General features: G+C 34.5%; 3 protein-coding genes across 3 annotated transcripts; all 3 read left to right on the top strand.

The window, feature by feature from the left end:
• The first annotated feature begins 3,342 nt into the window (after positions 1 to 3,342).
• On the top strand, positions 3,343 to 4,009 carry LOC116033737 (F-box protein SKIP27-like). The gene is made up of 3 exons (XM_031276488.1): positions 3,343 to 3,435; positions 3,552 to 3,626; positions 3,728 to 4,009. Exons 1-3 carry the CDS (start codon positions 3,343 to 3,345, stop codon positions 4,007 to 4,009), a joined length of 450 nt encoding a protein of 149 aa, XP_031132348.1.
• A 2,592-nt stretch (positions 4,010 to 6,601) lies between these two features.
• On the top strand, positions 6,602 to 8,968 carry LOC116033594 (heterogeneous nuclear ribonucleoprotein U-like protein 1). Its single transcript, XM_031276349.1, has 6 exons — positions 6,602 to 6,770; positions 7,187 to 7,929; positions 8,130 to 8,318; positions 8,425 to 8,533; positions 8,628 to 8,686; positions 8,780 to 8,968. The coding sequence occupies exons 1-6, from the start codon at positions 6,602 to 6,604 to the stop codon at positions 8,966 to 8,968; spliced, it is 1,458 nt and encodes a 485-aa protein (XP_031132209.1).
• Positions 8,969 to 10,734: 1,766 nt separating this feature from the next.
• LOC115998650 (external alternative NAD(P)H-ubiquinone oxidoreductase B2, mitochondrial-like) lies at positions 10,735 to 15,927 on the top strand. The gene is made up of 11 exons (XM_031238276.1): positions 10,735 to 10,864; positions 10,950 to 11,084; positions 11,817 to 12,096; positions 12,303 to 12,497; positions 12,675 to 12,925; positions 13,564 to 13,783; positions 13,968 to 14,072; positions 14,513 to 14,785; positions 14,884 to 15,005; positions 15,267 to 15,386; positions 15,507 to 15,927. The coding sequence occupies exons 2-11, from the start codon at positions 11,014 to 11,016 to the stop codon at positions 15,592 to 15,594; spliced, it is 1,725 nt and encodes a 574-aa protein (XP_031094136.1). The 5' UTR covers positions 10,735 to 10,864; positions 10,950 to 11,013; the 3' UTR covers positions 15,595 to 15,927.
• Positions 15,928 to 16,187: the final 260 nt, after the last annotated feature.

Genomic DNA, 16,187 nt, shown 5'->3' with positions numbered 1-16,187 from the left:
GAATCATATTTTGAATATTTGGTCAATTTTAACCATAAATAAGGAATGATAAGGAATGAGAAGGAAGACTAAAATTTCTGATAAAGAATTATTATATATTATTACGTTGACCGATTTTAAAATTTTTGGACTAAAATGAGCAGGAAAGCTAGCACTTCTGTTTAAAATATATATATATATATATATATATATATATATATATATATATATATATATCCATCAACTAAAATTTAAGTGAGACTACCACTATTGATATTAGAAGATTTGCAACAATTTTGCTATTTCATTATGAGATGCTAGATCATGATTATGCTAATAGTTTCATTTCAAAATGTTAAATTTTAATATGTAAATAAACCTATTTAAATTTAAAACTATTTAAATTTTATGACGATGTCCTTTTTTAGTCTTTTTTAATTTATCAGCTTGTAAAAAATTAATTTTACCAAACATTTTTAAACATAATCAGCTAATTTAACAACTCTTCAGTTTTCAACTTCTAGCTTATACCTTTTTCAGCTACTTTTAAGCTAGGTTTGTCAAACATAGCGGCATAGCTTATACCGCAAATGATATTGTGGACCATGGTCATGGCTGATACTGTAGTTGTGTTGAACTGATACTGCAATTGTGTTGAAAGAGAATTGCAGTTGCGCGAAACAGAGGTTGTTTCATCTGTTCAGCACAGCTGCAGTATCAGTTCAACACAACTGCAGTTCTAGACGGATGAAACGGTCTTTGTTCCACACAACTACAATTCCCTTTCAACACAACTACAGTATCAGTTCAACACAACTGCAATATCAACCATGGAACATGGTCCACGGTATAACGAGTGAGCCTATACATCATCAAGTGGTTACATGTTACCCTTTATCACCAAAAAAATGAAATTACTTTGATCATATAAAAGAAATGTAAAAGAATAATACCACATTTACCCCTATAGACATTTGATTAATAAATAAATCTTTTTTAATATTGGATATGCAATTAAATAATTAGAAAATTTCTAAATTAAAGCCTGTTTTATTTCAGTTTTTAACTTCTTAATCAATAACCAACCAAAATAGTGCTCCAGATCATTTAATTATAACAAATTTAGAACATTTCCCTACTATTTAGCAAATCAAATTTCTCTAGTATCTTTTTCTAATTCCAATTTTTTGTTGAACAAAATTTTGAGGATATTAAAAAAAAGAAAAAAAAAAGAAGCATAATCACTTCTTTTAACATCACAGTTACTTTGATCGTGCTTTGGAAAGAGAGTGGTGTAGTGGTGGACTATTTATTGTCTAAGAACATGATTTACCTAACACTCTATTTAATCGAGCTTATTTAGGAGCTTATAACTTATTTTAATCTACTAATAAGTTATAATATCTGTTTAGTAATATTTTAAAAATAAGATAGTAGCTTTCAATTTTTTTTTCGATCTTTATCCTTATTATTTTAAATAAATGACATCCTTTACCCTCCCAATTTTAGGTTAGAATTTAACCAAATTAACTAAAATAAATGGAGAACCAAATAATTTTAAATTTGACAATTGTGAGACCTATTCTCATTTTATAGACCTATGTATTTTGAAAAATGATTTTTAAAGTGTATTCAAGCAAGACATTTGTAGATTCCAAAGATTTTTAAAGCAATAGATTTTAAATGGCATTCACATAATCTTTCTAAACTTTAATAAAATCTTTTAGAATTTCATAAATTTTGGACGGGTCTATAAAATTTTATAGGACAAACGTTTATAAATTTTTAAAAACTTTTTCATATTAAAAAGTCTACAAAACTCATTAAAACTCTAGAATTCGCAAGATGACATGATGTTTAATGTGCTTGAGCAGAATCCAGATTACATATCGCCTGGTGAACTTCAAGATTCAAGTAGTAATATCTCCATCAACAAAAATTTAAGTGAGACCTCTATTGAGATTAGGAGATTCACAACAATATTGCCATATTTCATTATGGGATGCTAGATCATGATTATGCTAATGGTTTCATTACAAAATGTTAAGTTGTAATATGTAAACAAACATTTTTAAATTTAAAACTATTTAAATTTTATGAAGATGTGTTTTCAAAAAAAAATAAAAAATTATGAAGATGTCATTTTTAGTCTTTTTACATTTATTAGCTTATCAAAAACTAATTTTACCAAACAATTTTAAGTATAATAAGCTAGTTTAACAACTCTTCAGTTTCCAGCTTCTAGCTCATAGTTATTTTCCAGCTAGGTTTGTCAAACATAGCTTATACATCATCAAGTGTTTACATTTTGTCCTTTATCAAAAAAAAAGAAAAAAGTTACTTTGATCATATAAAAGAGATGTAAAAGAATAATGCCACATTCACCCCCTATGGACAATATTTGATTAATTAATAAATAAATCCTTTTTAATATTGAGTAGACTAAGTCAATTTAAAGTAGTCAAATAATTTGTGGTTTGATGACATCATTATTATCATTTCAAACAAAAAGTAGTCTCATCCCAATCTAGGAATTGACATATTATGTTGAACAAATCTGGTGATCCTGCGTTGTGCATGCTGTGTAAGATGGAGTGTTGGCTTCACGTGTTTGGAATGATCTTACCGGGACTCGTGAGTGACAAATGTATTACAACTTATTATCTTCTATTATTGGTGTTAATATTTATTTTATTTATCGTTCTGAGAATAAAGTAGCTCATACATTTGCTAGAGCAGCAATTTCATAAGGTGAACTTACTTTCTATGACGTTAATTAGTCTCTCTAATTGTATTTTTGGTTTTAGTGGTTTTTAATATTATATTTTCCATTTTTTATTAAAAAAAAAAAAAGAAAAGAACATGATGTAGAAGCAGTTTATGAATTGAAGTAAAACATTCTAAAATATGAAAAAATCTAGAATAAAAAAAAAATCTATGTGCATATAAATACATAATTTGCACATATATTCTCAAAAATATGCGTTGGATATGCAATTAGGGATAGGGATAGGGATAGTGGGATACAGCTCTACATTAACTAATTAATTATTATTTTTTCAAAATAAAATTAATTAGAATTACCTAAATATGATATTTATCCTTTAACTAGCTATTTAAATTTTTTCAAAAAGCAAAAAAGAAGAGAAAACAATGGTACGGTAAAGAATACAAACTTCAAAAATCACACATATCTCTCTTTATATATAGAAAACTTTACTTTCATAAATTGAAAGGTATTTTGGAAGGTGGTTCTTGATTTCCTTATAAGGAGCGACCGTTACAAATTAGGGTTTCGCAATATATCACTATACTCTCTAAGATTTCGGTATCAAACTCGAAGATTTTTTGTCTGGTTTGGTCATGGAGTTTGCAGGTTTTATATCATCAATCACACCTACAAATAAGCACAGCGACAAGTCTTATTCTCTCGAAGCCTTGCCTCAAGACATTCTGGTAAGAGTTTTGAATTTAGATTAGGGTTTTAATTAAACGTTTGAATTATGGTCTGGGCTGTCATTTGTTCGATTGTTTTGGTAAAAAAGATTCGATCTTTATGGTAATTTATGCAGATCAGAATAGTTTGTGGTGTGGATCATGATGATTTGAGAGCACTGTTTCACGTATCCAAGACTCTCCGAGAAGTGGTGAGTCTTTGATTTCCAGTGAAAGCTTTTTTGTTGGTTTAAATTTATGTGGCTAGACTGTTTGATCTCGAGGGTTTTTGGTTTGATTTGATGATGAACAGACGTTGGTTGCTAAAAAATTACATTTTGAATATAGTACGCCGAAGAAGGTGGTTCATTTCTTGAGGAACGATGATGATTTTGGGGAGTTTAATGGAGTTGTGGTTGCACCAAATGCTCCAAAACACTTGAGAGTTACGAGGTCTCGGTTCATTAGCCAGAAGCTGGCTGATATATCTGTTGCCCTATTTACATCAGATGATGCTGGGGCTGTTAAATGGCAATGCAAAAAGCAGTTTTTGCAGATGGCTTTGCGGCCCGGGATAGACGAGGTCAGGTCCTGAACCTGCACGGCGCTGGCTAGGGTTTGTGTTGTTGTAGTAGCTAGGGTGTATTCCGAGTCTCATTGACCAACTTAATAATGAGACTAGGCATTACTTGTCGATCCCCTAACATATGAGTGCTGGTAGATGTTAGGGCATTCTTTATCTATCTAGACCTACAAGATGAAGATATCCTATATCTATCCAAGCTTGTCGCAGACAGTTTGATTGAGAGAGTAGAATTTGGAAGTCGGTAGAGGCCGGAGATATGATCTTGTCTTCAACCATATCATTGAAGCTAGATAGCTAGGTAGGATGTGTAGAATGAAGCTAATTCACATGGTTAAAAGCTTCAATTCTTGATTCTCATGGAGGCGTACAAACCCTCCTCCAACTTTAACTTAAGTTGTATTTTGGCATTCTAGCTTGGAACTCTTAATCTCTTGGAATACCATTCTTGGTAGTCATATTTCATTGAATAAAGTTTGATTGGCAAAAGGAAATTTTACAAAATATTTATATGGTATATTATATGGTATATATATTGTTATTCCTAGTAATCATATTTCATCGAATGTTTGGTTGACAAAAATAAAAAATAAAAATCAAATATGATGGGATATCTTATTATGGATGTAAGCTGGGTTTATTGCTAAGTTGATGCATCTATCATAGAAAATTATGCATTTTTCGTATATGTAGTTGTTCATACTCATACTGGTTCGTTTCTTGCTGCTATCTTCGGCCTGTTGATACCTGTTAGTGATTTCTTGGTTAAAGGGTGAACAGTGGCAGAAAATCTGCATTCAAATTGATTGTCAAGTGCCAGTACTGTGATTAGAGATAGTCTAATCTCTATTTCCTCTAATTTGAGATAGTCTATCACATATATAGTCTTTCTATTTCCTCTAATTTTTAGGACTGATTAGAGATAGTCTATCACATAGTCTTTCTATTTCCTCTAATTTTCAAGTTTTTGCCATTAGATATATCAATAGATCATTGAATGTACATGCTCATACCCTTGTTCGGATTGCACAGTTGGGTACTGGTCTTAGTAGTTGGGTTGGTGTTTCCCCATTGTATTTCTCACTTGATTAATTGATTTTGATTCTTAAAAAAAAAAAAAAACTTTTTGGGTTTTTTTATTGGTAAAAATGATTTCACTAAATACCTGCGTGCAAATAAATAAATATTTCTTGACTTTATTTTATTCTTTATTTGGTATCAAATGAAATGTATGTTGCTATATACTTCAATGCACAATATTATATTATTCAGATTACTAACATAATCTATCTCGAAATCTTAAAGTTTGCAAATTGATATATAATCTATCTCGAAATCTTAAAGTTTGCAAATTGAATTTGTGAAGATTTTACTCTTTATCACCAATAAATCTTTGAATTGAATCATTTATTGAAAAAGACTACTTTAACTTAGAGATCAATGAACCGAATATAGGATTTCATATCAATATTCTAACTCAAAAGAGATGATTGAGTAGACGAAACATCATATTATTTTTGAAAAGTTCATGGGCCAGCACGTAACCCGCACAAAGTAGTCCGCTAACCCGCACGGACCAATTCAAGCCCGCGAGGCTCACACTTTCGTGGGCCAAAATTCTAGACCCTAAACCATCCCACCACGAACACGGTTTAGAGTTGATATGTGAGCTTCGGCCCACCTTGACATCTATACACGTATGTGGGGCAAGCTTATTTTGTCTCTTTGTATATTTAAACTAAATTTCTGACTAGACTAATAAAATTGGATTCTAATAATACATTGAATGTATAAATCGTAACCCAACTGGATATATTTTCAAAAATATTCTAAACAACAATGAAAGTTGAAAACTTTTGAAAAACTTTTATGGCCCGTTTGGTTAACTAGAAATTCTTTTTTTTTTTTATTTTATTGGGGGACAAATTTTTTTTTTTTTCAAATTGGAGGAAAATCATATTTTACCTTATTTTGTTGATAAAAAATTTTTTCCAATGGAAAAGAAATTCTTGGTCTCCATTGGTATTTTATTTTTCACAGTAAATTTTGTTTTTCACTCACTTAAAAAATTACAACATGAATTCCTAATTTAATCACACATATTTTTATTATATGCATAAGCATTTAACTCTTTATACTAATTATTCATAACAACTTATTTTCTGTCAACTGAACAATAAAATCAACATTTCAAATAATTTCTTTCCTATAAATTTCAAATTCTTTTTTTTTTCACAAACCAAACCGACCATAAGAAAATGAGGATAAAAAATATATATTGTGGTTTACTTCGTTCTCACGCCATGCACCATTGTAACGTACGGGTCGGTTTCACAATTGAAGTATTTTAAAGGGGCAAATCTAACAATTTGAAAAGATTTGCCAGGCTTAAAACGTGAAGGATTTGTCATAAGCTTCTTCAAAAAAGTACACGTGGCACTCCAGAAATGAAATCAACATACGTTCTTTACAGTCATATCTTCGTCACCTTGTGCCATTCCATACTCCACCGGAAATCCCTCACAAATCTCTCTCGCTTTCACGTTTTCAGTACACCCCAAGTAATAATTTCACTTTCTCCTCGCCGGAAAATCCACCGGATATATGGCGACGTCGTGGCCGAAACGTGACTCCTCCTCGTCGTCGATAACCGATGAAGAACATCCCGACGCTAAGAAGCTCAAGATCACCGTCGCCGGAGACCAGCTGGAGACCCAAACTCCGCTCGTCATTCCCCGTCGCGTATCACTCAACCCCGCCGATTGCGACTTGGGTATATATGAATCTATCTTAGCTTGAAACTTTAACCGATCTTCCCAACTTCTATGTATATATATCTTCTTGCATGCGTTTTTGCTTTTCATGATCACCTTACCAAACTTCAAAAGATTGATTCATATATATATATATATATATATGTTGACTTGGTAACCACAAGATTTCAGTTGGATTCCCGTTAGAGCCATCTATTAGTTTTCTTGGTTTAAACGGTCAGCTGTGTACAAACTGGTCTGTTTACCTTTTGTTGAATTGTTGATTAGGGTTATAAGTCGGGTTTATCCATCATTTTTCCTCGTTTTTGATGCATATATGCATTTAGATGTGTTTTCACTAGATTTCTTTATTATGTTTCTGGAGAAATGTGCAGCTGAGATTGATTTATTATAACTTTATGATTGTTTCTTTCAGATTTCTGTATTGAGTTCAATGGGCTGCAAGGCTCAGCGCGTTATGAAGAGGAGTTCGCTTATTGCTGGTCTGGGGCTCGAGCGGATGTGGGGATCAGTGGGGGGAAATATTGTTTTGGCTGCAAAATCATTGCATATCAGCCTGCAAACATAGGCTATGATGAAGATGACATCTCAGAAGACCACAAGAATGTATGTAGGGTAGGGGTGTCAAGGGGGGACGATAATGGCAACAGTAGTCTTGGAAGCCTGGGGGAGACAATGAACAGTTTCTGCATTCAAACCACCAGAGAGTTTTGCAGTGGGGGAAAGTTTTGTGACTATGGCGATCGGTTCGAAATCGGGGATACAATAGTTTGTTGTGTGGATCTTGAGGCTAAACCAGCGTCCATTGGGTTTTCAAGAAATGGGGGATGGATGGGAATGGCATGCCAGTTTGATTGGCAATGGCAATCTGCATTTTTCCCTCATGTTCTGCTAAAAAATGTGGTTGTTCTTCTGCAATTCTGCAGGGAAGATGGATTGGAGCCTGTTGAAGGCTATAAACCCTGGGCATCTTCTGTGCAAGATGGGAAAGCTTTTCCAGGCCCTACTTTATCACCAGATGTTCATGGCTGTGACCTTATGATGATGGTTGGTTTGCCTGGTTCAGGCAAGACAACCTGGGCTGAGAAATGGGCTACAGAGCACCCCGAAAAACGATACATCTTGCTTGGAGAAACCCATGCTTTTGATAAAATGAAGGTATATATATGTTCCATTCCTCAAGATTAACCAGAACAAGAATCAATAACAATGACAGAAAATAAAGAGGACCAGATTTACTTGTCCAGGAATCAGGAGCAGCAAAACTGTTCTTTTATTAATTGTGATGAAAGAACATATTTATATGCACTCAAAACTTCAAAACTGTCATCTGACAAGAAATTTGACACAAATCACAGGTGCCTTCCCTGATGGATAGGTCTAACAAAGATGAACTGTTTGAGTGCTGGAATGGCCGTGCTGCTAAACTCTTCAGTGCTCTAGTGTCCCGAGCTTCAAAGCTGCCTCGAAACTTCATCATTGATCACACGAATGTCCACAAAGTTCATCGTCGCCACAAGCTGAAGCCATTTGCAAACTACAACAAAGTACACCCACAATGCCAAACTCATAACTTCAGACTAATTAATCTTTTGTAATAAATGTTTGCCAATTGCCATGACTTGTAATGAAGCATACTGTGCTTTGAATTAGGTTGCTGTTGTGGTTTTCCCAGCACTAGAAGAGTTCAAGTCGCGCGTTGTTAAGAGATACAGAGAACTGGGAAAGGAAATTCCTGCTGGTGTCATAAATGAGGCTTTAGGTATCACCAAACTGCATAAACAGACTTCATATAATTTCGTAGTTTTACATCTTTATTGTTTGGTTATAACTTGTTGTGGTTAATTACTTGGCAGGCAACTTTGTTTTGCCAATGAGCAAAGACATGCATGGAACAGATGAGCACTTTGATGAGGTAAAATGATGTTCATAAGAACCTTCAGTTTCTGCATTTATTTTTCCTCATGTTTTGCTCTTATATATCTGTCTATCTATGTTGTGTTTTAAGGTTTGGTTTCCAGAACTGGGAAGAGCAGAATCAGAGAAGTACTTGGGTGAGATGAAAGCAAATATGAATTTTTTTGCAGTTTTGGGAGAACAAACACAGAGGCCTGGTTCTGCAGGTGTCTCCAGAGAAGTTGACATGGATGGGGCATCCAGCATTCATGGTGATTTCATGGATGCTCAGCATTACTAAACAAAGAGTTGTATAGTGAAAATAGGAAATTGTTTAGATTCTTATTGAAACAACTCTTCTCTTTTAGATGTGAAATATTATGATGCTTTCAACATTGAATTCATATGGTATTTCCCTAGTGATAAATGTTTTATAGTTACTGGATCCCAAACTAGCCTAATAGGTTCAATTTACCATATCATTCAAGAATCTAATAGAGCAGCTCAAACCCGAAATTTGTAGATTTATATTTATCGACATAATTAACTGTCTTAAATAACATTTAATGTTGCGCATGGAAACGCCACAGCTACATAGCAGTTCTGCTGGGATTTTTTTATAAGAAACAAAAAAAAAAAACGGAGGGCAATTGCCAGTTGTTGACCACCCTTGACGTGCACTGCACACGCCCAGTGGGTGCACAAAACGTGCACCAACTTTTTTTTGTGCACTAACTGGGCACGTGCAGTGCGCGTCGATGGTGGTCATCAATTGGCAATTGTCCTCTTTTTGCCTCTTTAATTTTTTATTTTGACAAAAAACTCCATAATAGAATGATGATGGAAGGTAAGTTCAGAGTATTTTGAACTCCTATTTAGACCAAATAGTGTCAAAGGCCCTGTGGTTGAGCGGTATAATTGTGATTTATCAAATGAGAAGTCTTAGGTTTGAACTCTAGTATGAGAGCATTGACTTTTTTGTACCTTCAGTAGGTTGATCCAACCAAAAACTAAAAAAAATAATAATTAAAAAAAAAAAACTTCGAATGGCTCACTGTTACCCCAGATGACTTACTGGTCATAGCTACTTTCACAACCAAATGAAGCATAGAGCCAATATTGTCTCCTTTGATATTCGAACCCACCCCCTCCCATGTGGAGTGCAACCAGGTGCCACTAGACTTTATTTTAAAACTTTACTTTAACCTTATTTTGGTATATCAACTAAAACCAAAAAATGTTTTCAAAAAAAAAAAAAAACTAAAAACAAAAAATAATAATAATAATAATTAAAAAAAAATTGGATGACTTACTCTTAAAACTTTACTTTAACCTTATTATTATTATTATTATTTTTTAAACAACTTTAACCTTATTTTGGTATATCAACTTGATCAAAACTTTGCTTCAAAAAAGAATCTGCAATTTTTTAAAATCTCAACACAAAATATATTTCAACATATATCGTAATTAAATACTTTTTTTTTTTAAAAACGTAATTAAATACTTAATATATCACAACTCATTTTATTTTAATTGAAAAAGGTTAGAAATTTATTTTAGTACATCAAGTTGATTAAACTTGTCATTTTTTAAAATCTCAACAATAAAAATATATTTTAAACATATATCGTAATTAATTAATTATTACATCACAACTCATTTTATTTTGATTGACTATAGCGCAAGGTCAGAACTGGTAAACACTTTTTAAAGCATAAATACGGTCTGATTTGACTTAACCTAGATTATGGGAGACCGGAAGATTCAAGCCGCTAGCACACCAGCCGCCGGTTGGGCCGACCGGTCGGTGATTTTAATATTCCCGGTCCCGGCTGCTTCTATGTGTTTCGCTGGCTGTACAACATTCTTAGCGTCACGTACACCCCTCCGGTCCACACTCCACAGTGTAAAGCGTTCTTCGACGGCCATGTGACAGGCTAACGGCACGAGGCTGCTTTTCGCGGTTCCACAATGGAATCACGTTCGTTCAACCATGGCGCGCGTGGTCAACACAACCGCGACACGTGTCCGATTACTGGGCCAGCTGTGCCAGCAAGGATGAATTGGAAGAAGGTTCGTGATGCCAACTGCCCAACTTCTTGGGGCTGGGGGTGAGAATAAGCACGCCTCATTTTTTGTCGCTGTGTACCCGTTTTGACTCGCCATTGATTCGCTTCGTATTCTCTGTCTAGAGGTAATTCTCATCAGAGCTTCCTCCTCTCTTAGCGTATGTATGTATTGAGTTGTTTATTGTGTAGATTTTGTTCTGCGTTGATCAGGTGATCTGAAGTTGGGGAGAGAGATTTCATTTTGTGTTGTGGAGATCAGCTTTCGAAGTGAAAAATGCAGAGATTTGCTCGAACCTTCCGTGAAAATCCTTCGCTGTCTAAGCTTCTAATTGTTTTCACTGTCAGGTAACTTTCGTTTTTGCTCTGTGATCGTCCAGTGTTGAGTTTTGGTGTGGAATTTAATTCCGAAAGTTAGTAGTATTCTTCGCTTTTTGACGGAAGAATCGATTCTGATCATGAACATACTTTGATTTTTGGCCTGAGTATCTATTGAATTGATTGAACCTGTTCTGTTTCTGAATTTTATTAATCTTTACTTGCCATAGGAAGATCTGGTTTGGTAGTAGATCAGGTGTTCAGCTTATGATCTTGCTCTGTTGTTTGTAACCTCTGTCATGTTATTGTATTTGGTGATTTTGGTCTAACTCTGCATTATAGTGTGCTTGGGTTCTAATTTTAAGTGTATGCTTTGGGTTCAAGCTTTGCTCCCTTGTGAGTTTAATGATATGATTTGCTTAAACTCTTTAATATTTAGAAAGTTGTACCAAACAAAATTCTAACTGATTTTTAGTATGTGCATTAAATTAATTTCCTTATATGATGGCTTCATTTTACAGTGAAGGGAATAATTTTGTTTCTTAGAAAATAGTCTTGCTGAACTCTAGTGAATTAGTACCTACTTTTAGACTTGTATGAGTCTTCTTTGCTCCTGGAGTACAGGTAGATAGTCAGATGTACTCTCTTTTCTTTCCTACACTTACGGTGATATGAATATATGATCTCTCAATATCTCTTTCCCTCCCACCTTTTCTATTTAAATTTATTTATATTTCTATGCCGATTTCCTTCAATTGGCAGTGGTGGAAGCCTTGTGGCATACTCTGAGGCAACAAAGCCACATGATAGCAATAACCTTGGTGATTTGACTGAGGCCAATAACCAGAAAAAGAGAGTGGTAGTACTTGGAACTGGTTGGGCTGGAACTAGTTTCTTGAAGAACCTGAAAGATCCCTCATATGATGTTCAGGTGATATCACCGCGTAATTACTTTGCATTTACTCCCTTGCTGCCAAGTGTAACATGTGGCACAGTTGAAGGTCGCAGCATTGTTGAACCAATTCGTAACATTATCAGAAAGGTGAATAAAGCAGTTAAATTTTCATAGACTAAATCTTGTGATTAAACATTCAAATGTGTATATTGATTTTCTTTTTCCTTGAAAGTGTAGTATTTGAGTAAAATCCTACCTCTGAGTCATTTAACTTTCAAGCGCGTACTAATCATGAAACAAAAACTGAATTGGCAGTTGCTCTTACTGAAATTGACTTGAACAATTTTCTGCAGAAAAATGTAGATATGTGTTACTCTGAGGCTGAATGTATCAAAATTGATGCAAAGAACAAAAAAGTATACTGTCGATCTAATTTGAATGGGAAGGAAGAATTTGCAGTAGATTATGACTACCTTGTGATTGCCATTGGAGCTCGTGTAAATACATTCAACATTCCTGGTGTGGAAGAAAATACATTTTTCTTAAAGGTAATACCAAGAATACTTTTCCTGTGTTGTGGACCTGCCACTAGCATGTCTCTCTGTCCCCCTCATCTCCCCCCCGCCCCGCACACACACACACAACAAATGTTATTATTAACCTCTCTGATTAAGAATATTTAGTTAACTCCCTTCTATGATTAAAAAAGATTGCAACTTATGCAGGAAGTGGAGGATGCTCAGAGAATCCGTAGGACTGTTATTGACTGCTTTGAGAAAGCCAGTCTGCCTTACCTCACTGATGAAGAGAGGAAAAGAATTCTTCATTTTGTTATTGTTGGTGGAGGTCCAACTGGTGTGGAATTTGCAGCGCAACTTCATGATTTTGTCAGTGAAGATGTTGTTAGGTTATATCCTAAGGTGAAGGATTTTGTGAAGATTACCCTAGTTGAAGCAACAGATCATATTTTGAACATGTAAGAATTCATTCCCCTTTTCATTGGTAACTTCACGGTATGCTCAACCATACTTCTAACCTCTAAGAGGAAACTGCATATGATGCTTTACCTACTACTATTGCTTTCTTAGTCCAAGAAATCAGAATGCTGTATTTCAACTTCAGTATTGTAGTCAAGCTGCTTTCCAAGCCTTTCTGCTATACTGAAATAAAAAATCTAAGCTAGTACTGGTTAAGTAGTATCAGTTGAGGCTTTCATTCTTTTCAGTTTTCTTCTAATTGTTATCTATCTTGGCTGGCTTTTGTTGCTGTTTCGTCCTTTTATGGTCTTGCTTGCTTTTGGTAATGCAAAGCCAAAGCCCTTTGCTAGGCATGTAAATCATGCTATAGGAGTGTAACTTGATTGTTGTCAATAAGGAAGATGTGATACAGTAAATTTTTAACGATATCATCATTTTAAGTTGGCCTCAATGTTATAAACCCCCAAAAAGAGAAGTAATGGATCCATATTTTATCTTGCTCACTTTGACCTTATCTTTCATTAATTGGGCTATAGTTCTTATTTTTACTTCTTTCTACTGAACCTTATAGATTTGACAAATGAACTAATTGTGGATCCATATTTTATCTTATTCACTATAACTATTTGTTTTACAGGTTTGACAAAAGAATCACGGCTTTTGCTGAAGAAAAGTTTGGGAGAGATGGTATTGATGTTAAAACAGGCTCAATGGTCGTTAAAGTATCAGATAAGGAAATTTCTACAAAAGATGTTAAAAGTGGAGATATAACTTCTACACCTTATGGAATGGTTGTTTGGTCAACTGGCATCGGTACTCGTCCTGTAGTAACGAATTTTATGAAGGAAATTGGTCAGGTATATATATAATTATATTTATGTTTTGTACATATTATTTTAGTTAAATCAATGTTGGCAAATTTACTGTCCCAAATTGCTTTCTCATGTTAAGTTTGTCGAAATTTCTTGTGCTATTGTTTCTATTGGCCATATGTTACATGCACTTACCACAATCAATACACCAAATTCACCTGTTATATAGGGCCATAGACGTGTATTAGCAACTGATGAGTGGCTGAGAGTTGAAGGATCTGACACCGTATATGCACTTGGGGACACTGCCACAATCAATCAGCGTAAAGTTATGGTAGGTATACCTTCTGTATGATCAGCCCTGTGTGGAAAAGACAAGATACATGCATTCACACATTTGCACAACTGTTTAAGTATTTCTGCATATAATCATAATTTTCATAATATCGTGCTTGAATAAGATATATGCATGAAGAAGAAGGTGCTTCTCACTTCTCATGTTCTTGACCTGCTATATATTAGCAGTGTCTTATTTTGTTTATTTCTGACTGGGAGATTAGCAACAGGGATTTGGCAGCCCTGAAGAGTTTGAAAAGAATCATATATGAATAACTTAATTTCCTTGTAAACTACTGAAGCAATCAGTACTCCATTTCAAATTCGACTTGGCATTTACAATAATTGCATGTTGATTGAATAATGGATCTATGCATATACCAAATTTAGTAGGACTTGTCTTTGAATAATGATTTGTTTGTGTTGCAATTTTTCTAGGAGGATATTGCAGTTATATTTCAGAAGGCAGACAAGGACAATTCTGGAACACTAACAAAAAAAGAATTTCAAGAAGTCCTCAATGATATATGTGAAAGATACCCACAAGTAGAGATCTACTTAAAAAACAACCAAATCAGTGGCCTGGTTGATTTATTGAAAGAAGCAAAAGGGGATGATGTTAAAGAATCTGTTGAGGTTGATATTGAAGAATTTAAATCAGCTCTCTCCAAAGTGGATTCTCAGATGAAGAATCTTCCTGCTACAGCTCAGGTTTGTGCAGAGAACACTATTTGATGGTGAACTAATCATGTAGTATTTCACAGACAGATCTTCAAATTTTTCTAATGTTATTACTGATGCCTTTTCAGGTTGCATCTCAGCAAGGTGTCTACCTTGCTGATTGCTTTAACCGTATGGAGAAGTGCGAGAAGGATCCAGAGGGTCCTATTCGTTTTAGGGGAGAAGGACGCCATCGTTTCCGGCCCTTCAGGTATAAGTTTAATTTACCTGTTATATATTTTGTTTCCTTCGATGATTTCCTACTGAGACCATATTGGCACAAATTTGACTTTATATTTTCAAACATAAACAAAATAACCAGTGTATTATTTATTGTACTTTAATTACATCAATTTTATGGTGATAGTGTCATGTTATTAATGAACGAAATCCACTGAAAATGAAGTTGAGAACTAACTGAGACCTCAATGAATTTCATCTTGTTTATTGATGCTGTCCTGCTTTTCTCAAGGTACAAGCATCTTGGACAATTTGCACCTCTAGGAGGAGAGCAAACAGCAGCACAACTTCCTGGAGATTGGGTTTCAATTGGCCACAGTACACAATGGCTCTGGTATTCAGTGTATGCTAGGTGAGTTATACTTCCCTTGAGACTTCATGACCTCACACTGCTATTACTCATGTACTGGTCATTAGACCGACTTGGTTTTTTCGCATAAATGAAATGATCACTGCATACTTGAATGTTCAGCAAGCAAGTCAGTTGGCGTACAAGGGCATTGGTGGTGACAGACTGGACAAGGCGATTCCTGTTCGGGAGGGACTCTAGCCAAATCTAATGAAGCTGCCGCTATTGATCCTATAGTTCTGCTCAGACTTGTGGTTGAATTTGCCATTTTGCTGCCAACTTCATTGAGTACTGAAATTCTTTTCTTTTATTTTCTTTCCTTTAAGAAACTGTGTCAGCATTTGGCTGGAGGTATTCATCAGCTTCAATTTTGCAGCACTCTATCTCCACCCAATTTTTGGTTTGGAGGTTCTCTTCTAGCTTTAGGATTGCATAAACATGAAAAAGAGAATTCAATAATAATGCCAAAAAACAATCCATTCTTTTTTTCCAGTGTAACTCTTCTTGAGATTAATGATTCATTTCCCTTCATGATATTGATTTATTCTCAATTTCTACTATATTTTTCTACTCCTTGCTTACGTGACGTGTTTTGATTCACTCAGAAAAAATAGTCACTTGTAATTTTTATTACTCTACCTTTTTTTATCAATAAAGTCATGATATATAGTAGGAATTTTACTCTATGAGAATTTATATATCATTTTTTAAAGAGAAAATGACATCTTTAGTCCCTGAGTTATAGGGGTAGTGTAGACTCAGTCCCTGAGTTATGGTTCTATGCGAGTTTAGTCTCTCAGTTAT

This window comes from Ipomoea triloba, chromosome 1, assembly GCF_003576645.1.
Source record: "Ipomoea triloba cultivar NCNSP0323 chromosome 1, ASM357664v1".
In the NCBI taxonomy this organism is placed as follows: domain Eukaryota; kingdom Viridiplantae; phylum Streptophyta; class Magnoliopsida; order Solanales; family Convolvulaceae; genus Ipomoea; species Ipomoea triloba.
Note: the sequence above shows the minus strand (reverse complement) of the source record. Positions and strands in the feature narration are given on the sequence as shown.